At 41.6% G+C, this 6,000-nt stretch overlaps 1 protein-coding gene across 1 annotated transcript; it reads left to right on the top strand.

The window, feature by feature from the left end:
- The first annotated feature begins 511 nt into the window (after positions 1-511).
- On the top strand, positions 512-1,388 carry LOC129776554 (peptidoglycan-recognition protein SC2-like). Its single transcript, XM_055782265.1, has one exon. The coding sequence runs from the start codon at positions 747-749 to the stop codon at positions 1,311-1,313; it is 567 nt and encodes a 188-aa protein (XP_055638240.1). The 5' UTR covers positions 512-746; the 3' UTR covers positions 1,314-1,388.
- Positions 1,389-6,000: the final 4,612 nt, after the last annotated feature.

The following is a 6,000-nucleotide window of genomic DNA, read 5'->3' as shown; positions in this document are numbered from 1 at the left end:
GATCATATAACTTCATGAACACACAATGTGTTCAAATTTTACTGGTTGATCAACGCAAACCCATCTAACAGTTTCTCGGAAAATACCCCTAACAAAATCCTTTACTATACTTGTGAAGCACCCACTTTGGAACAAATCTCACCCCCGGCCCGAACGTTGAACGGAATCCCCCTGCCATTGTGAAGCGTGAGTCAGCGTGGCGCCACTCCCTTTACGTTCGTTTCACATATCTCCAAACACGGCGCACGTGTTTGCAGAATATGCTCAACGGAGCTCATCTGCTGAAGAGTAGTTCCCGAGACGAAGCATCATTCTCTCTACGCGTCTTGCGTGATTTCTCACGATGGAGATAACGGATGGCGGTGTTTGAACAGGAAATTTGAGAGTTCGTGATGCGAAGCACCCAACAGAGGCGTGTGGGATCCCCCTACTCGCAATCAGCCGTAAGTGCACCGGTTATAAATGTCGTTCTTCGATGAATTATAAGTCCAGGATGGTAAAATTATCGGCTAAATAAAACTGCCGTCAAATCATTGCAGCGATTCTATCTTATCGGAAGATAATCATTTGCAGTGTTTTGGCCATCGTAATTATTACGTAGCACAAACCATACTTTGTTTTGCAAAATTTCCAATCCGTGACGTTCTGCCGATAAGGCTACTGGATGGAGAGGGCGATATAAATAGTGATCCACCGCAACAAGGATTCAGTTTTCGCTTCGAAATAGCAAGAGTAGCACATCGAACATGGGCAGATCAGTTACTGTGTTAGTATTCGCTTTGGCATCGCTGGCATTGGCCTCGGCCCAATGTCCGCGGATCATCAATCGCGCCGGTTGGGGTGCTCGGTCAGCCAGTACCGGCACTTTGCCGAACCGACCCGCGCCTTGGGTCGTGATCCACCACACCGCTGGAGCCCACTGCACAACGGATGCGGCCTGTGCCCAGCAGATGCGCAACATTCAGGCGATGCACATCGACACCAACCGCTGGGCGGACATTGGCTACAATTGGTGCGTCGGAGAAAATGGAGCCGCCTACGAGGGACGTGGCTGGGGCCGACAGGGTGCCCACGCGCCAAGCTTTAACGACCGCTCGGTTGGGATATGTGTGCTGGGTACCTTCACCAATGGTATTCCCAATGTGGCCGCTCGCAACGCCGTCCAGCAGCTGATCTCGTGTGGGGTCGCAGCCGGACACATCAGCAACTCGTACTGGCTGATTGGACATCGGCAGGCCAATCCCACCGCTTGCCCTGGGGATGCATTCTTCAATCACATCCGCACCTGGCCGCGCTTCAATCCGAATCCGTGAGATGGGTGGAGTGAAACATATTTTGTTACGTTGGTTTTCGTAGCCTGTAGAGAAAATAAATTTTGTTTCAATTTATGTTGGGAATTTAATTTTAAAAATTGAGACTCGTTATTTATTTATTAATTTCGTCAAACAAATGTACACTTCATACTTCTTCTTCTGTAGGAGCATTGTAGCACTGCGACCATTAGTTTGATCTATTGTAGTGCACTCCAGTTTGCTAAGGTATGCAGTGTCAATTCGTTCCATCACTCAGGGAATAAGTGATAGTCGCACCAGGACTTTGCATATCCCCCCACGAAGGTATGACTTACTTTATGAAGTTCCGTACCTGTTTTGGTTCAGCAGACCAAATCTCTTTTGGCATAAGAATGCCCTTTCCAAGAATCCGCAGTCTTCCCTGAATTAGTGTACTGCATGGACACAGTAAATGTTCCGAAGTTTCAACATCAACATTGCAGAAACGACAGTTATCATCTGCCAGTTTTCCGATTTTTTTAAGGTGATACATGCTCGGACAGTGTCCAGTCAATGGACCGGTTAATCTACTCAAATCTGCCTTTTTTAAGCTGGGTAGGTTGCGTGTTATTCTGTTACAAGGTGTAATGAATAATTTGGATTGTCTTGGTGTTGATAGTGCCCTCCAGTTGGCTTCAATCATTGATATCTCCCAGGTTTTGAGCTCAGATTTCATGCATGATGTAGATAATCCTCAAAATGGCTCAGGCCCGACGAATTTAATTGAAGATCCTAATCTTGCTAAGAGATCGACTTTTCCATTACCTTCTATACCGCAGTGACCAGGCACCCAGTATAGTTTAACTTCGTTAGTAGCAGCTAGTTGCTTTAAGGATAGAATACATTCCCAAACCAGCTTTGACTGACATGTGTATGCTTTTACTGCATTAAGAGCTGCTTGGCTATCTGAGAAGATACAGATATTGGCATACCTGTATTTTGACGTAGGACTACGTCTTTCATTTCTATACCGGGGTGTAAAATCAAAGTTTCGAAAACGAAAGCGTTACGCCGGAGACCGAGATTTTGAGCGTTAATAGCTCCTAAACAACTGAACGAAATGGTATGATAAACACTTCATTCGAAGGATAAAATGTCTACGCGTTATATACTTGTTACTTTTTGATCCAAAAACTTGTTTCAATAGTCTTAAAATTGCTTTCAAAACAGGCTATTGAAATCACCAATCGGTATATAAGCGAGCGGCGCTCGGAAATCCACTCAGTTCTAATTGAACAGCGATTGGAGCATGTTGTCGCTGTTGCGGTGAAGCTCTTTATTTATCATGAAAGCGCGGATGAACGGTGTCACCAAGAGCCTGTTTGTGCACCCTAGGCCAGAAGGCAATCTATCAGGAGGAGAGTGATGCCACAAACGGTTCCCTGGGAAGACATCGCTACACACACATACACGCGCGGCTATTAACAGGTGGTTATCGAGTTGGCATTAACCACTGGTGGGCTTCCAGTATCGAGGAAAATGTGGAAATAACTAATCGTTACTGAAAATAATCTGCCAGTTCCTCTGGGAATTTTCAAAATATATTCATGTGAAAGAGTTTAATTGAATGTTTTCTATCCATGTAACACTGTGACCAAATATGTTTCTATCATGTGCTATTAACAGGTGGTTATCGAGTTGGTATTAACCACTGGTGGGCTTCCAGTATCGAGGAAAATGTGGAAATAACTAATCGTTACTGAAAATAATCTGCCAGTTCCTCTGGGAATTTTCAAAATATATTCATGTGAAAGAGTTTAATTGAATGTTTTCTATCCATGTAACACTGTGACCAAATATGTTTCTATCAAGTGCTATTAACAGGTGGTTATCGAGTTGGCATTAACCACTGATGGGCTTCCAGTATCGAGGAAAATGTGGAAATATCTAATCGTTACTGAAAATAATCTGCCAGTTCCTTTGGGAATTTTCAAAATATATTCATGTTAAAGAGTTTATTTGAATGTTTTCTTTCCATGTAACACTGTGATCAAATACATTTGGTTTTGTGGTTTTTCAATCAATCGCAATTAACAGGATAGCTTCAGAAGATTATTCTTCCCCATCAGTAGGATATTTCGGTATCCAATATTGTATGCGCCCGCAATCGATTATTGCTCAGTCGCCGAAAGTTCCGAGCTCAGAGAGTTCATTCCCCTCTAGTTTGCCTTCCAAATTGCCATCGTAAACCACACCTTCTCTCGATTCAATCACACACAAAAAGCATACTTAAGCGATATTCTGGTGGTGAGACACATTCATTTTTCGTGAGGACATCGACAAGACAACATCGTTGCCTAACGTGCTGGAGGAGGTGGACGGCGAAGGATCGACACATACACGCGCAGAACTCTTTCCGTTTGGATGCCATTCAGCATCGAGAAAGTTCCGTAAAGATCTAATCATTGCTGGAAAATAATCTGCCAGTTCCTTTGGGAATTTTCAAAATATATTCATGTGAAAGAGTTTAATTGAATGTTTTCTATCCATGTAACACTGTGACCAAATATGTTTCAATCATGTGCTATTAACAGGTGGTTATCGAGTTGGTATTAACCACTGGTGGGCTTCCAGTATCGAGGAAAATGTGGAAATAACTAATCGTTACTGAAAATAATCTGCCAGTTCCTCTGGGAATTTTCAAAATATATTCATGTGAAAGAGTTTAATTGAATGTTTTCTATCCATGTAACACTGTGACCAAATATGTTTCTATCAAGTGCTATTAACAGGTGGTTATCGAGTTGGCATTAACCACTGATGGGCTTCCAGTATCGAGGAAAATGTGGAAATATCTAATCGTTACTGAAAATAATCTGCCAGTTCCTTTGGGAATTTTCAAAATATATTCATGTTAAAGAGTTTATTTGAATGTTTTCTTTCCATGTAACACTGTGATCAAATACATTTGGTTTTGTGGTTTTTCAATCAATCGCAATTAACAGGATAGCTTCAGAAGATTATTCTTCCCCATCAGTAGGATATTTCGGTATCCAATATTGTATGCGCCCGCAATCGATTATTGCTCAGTCGCCGAAAGTTCCGAGCTCAGAGAGTTCATTCCCCTCTAGTTTGCCTTCCAAATTGCCATCGTAAACCACACCTTCTCTCGATTCAATCACACACAAAAAGCATACTTAAGCGATATTCTGGTGGTGAGACACATTCATTTTTCGTGAGGACATCGACAAGACAACATCGTTGCCTAACGTGCTGGAGGAGGTGGACGGCGAAGGATCGACACATACACGCGCAGAACTCTTTCCGTTTGGATGCCATTCAGCATCGAGAAAGTTCCGGAAAGATCTAATCATTGCTGGAAAATAATCTGCCAGTTCCTTTGGGAATTTTCAAAATATATTCATGTGAAAGAGTTTAATTGAATGTTTTCTATCCATGTAACACTGTGACCAAATATGTTTCAATCATGTGCTATTAACAGGTGGTTATCGAGTTGGTATTAACCACTGGTGGGCTTCCAGTATCGAGGAAAATGTGGAAATAACTAATCGTTACTGAAAATAATCTGCCAGTTCCTCTGGGAATTTTCAAAATATATTCATGTGAAAGAGTTTAATTGAATGTTTTCTATCCATGTAACACTGTGACCAAATATGTTTCAATCAAGTGCTATTAACAGGTGGTTATCGAGTTGGCATTAACCACTGATGGGCTTCCAGTATCGAGGAAAATGTGGAAATATCTAATCGTTACTGAAAATAATCTGCCAGTTCCTTTGGGCATTTTCAAAATATATTCATGTGAATGAGTTTATTTGAATGTTTTCTTTCCATGTAACACTGTGATCAAATACATTTGGTTTTGTGGTTTTTCAATCAATCGCAATTAACAGGATAGCTTCAGAAGATTATTCTTCCCCATCAGTAGGATATTTCCGTATCCAATATTGTATGCGCCCGCAATCGATTATTGCTCAGTCGCCGAAAGTTCCGAGCTCAGAGAGTTCATTCCCCTCTAGTTTGCCTTCCAAATTGCCATCGTAAACCACACCTTCTCTCGATTCAATCACACACAAACAGCATACTTAAGCGATATTCTGGTGGTGAGACACATTCATTTTTCGTGAGAACATCGACAAGACAACATCGTTGCCTAACGTGCTGGAGGAGGTGGACGGCGAAGGATCGACACATACACGCGCAGAACTCTTTCCGTTTGGATGCCATTCAGCATCGAGAAAGTTCCGGAAAGATCTAATCATTGCTGGAAAATAATCTGCCAGTTCCTTTGGGAATTTTCAAAATATATTCATGTGAAAGAGTTTAATTGAATGTTTTCTATCCATGTAACACTGTGACCAAATATGTTTCAATCAAGTGCTATTAACAGGTGGTTATCGAGTTGGCATTAACCACTGGTGGGCTTCCAGTATCGAGGAAAATGTGGAAATATCTAATCGTTACTGAAAATAATCTGCCAGTTCCTTTGGGAATTTTCAAAATATATTCATGTTAAAGAGTTTATTTGAATGTTTTCTTTCCATGTAACACTGTGATCAAATACATTTGGGTTTGTGATTTGTCAATCAAGTACAGTTAGCATGTTAGCTTCTGAAGATTATTCTTCAGAACAAGGTTTTTCGTATCCTACATTGGATGCATAAAACCTTGTGCCTCCAACGTAACGCTCTCGTTTTCGAAGTCTCCCA

This window comes from Toxorhynchites rutilus, chromosome 1, assembly GCF_029784135.1.
Source record: "Toxorhynchites rutilus septentrionalis strain SRP chromosome 1, ASM2978413v1, whole genome shotgun sequence".
Classification (NCBI taxonomy): Eukaryota; Metazoa; Arthropoda; class Insecta; order Diptera; family Culicidae; genus Toxorhynchites; species Toxorhynchites rutilus.
This window is presented reverse-complemented; position numbering and strand designations above follow the sequence as displayed.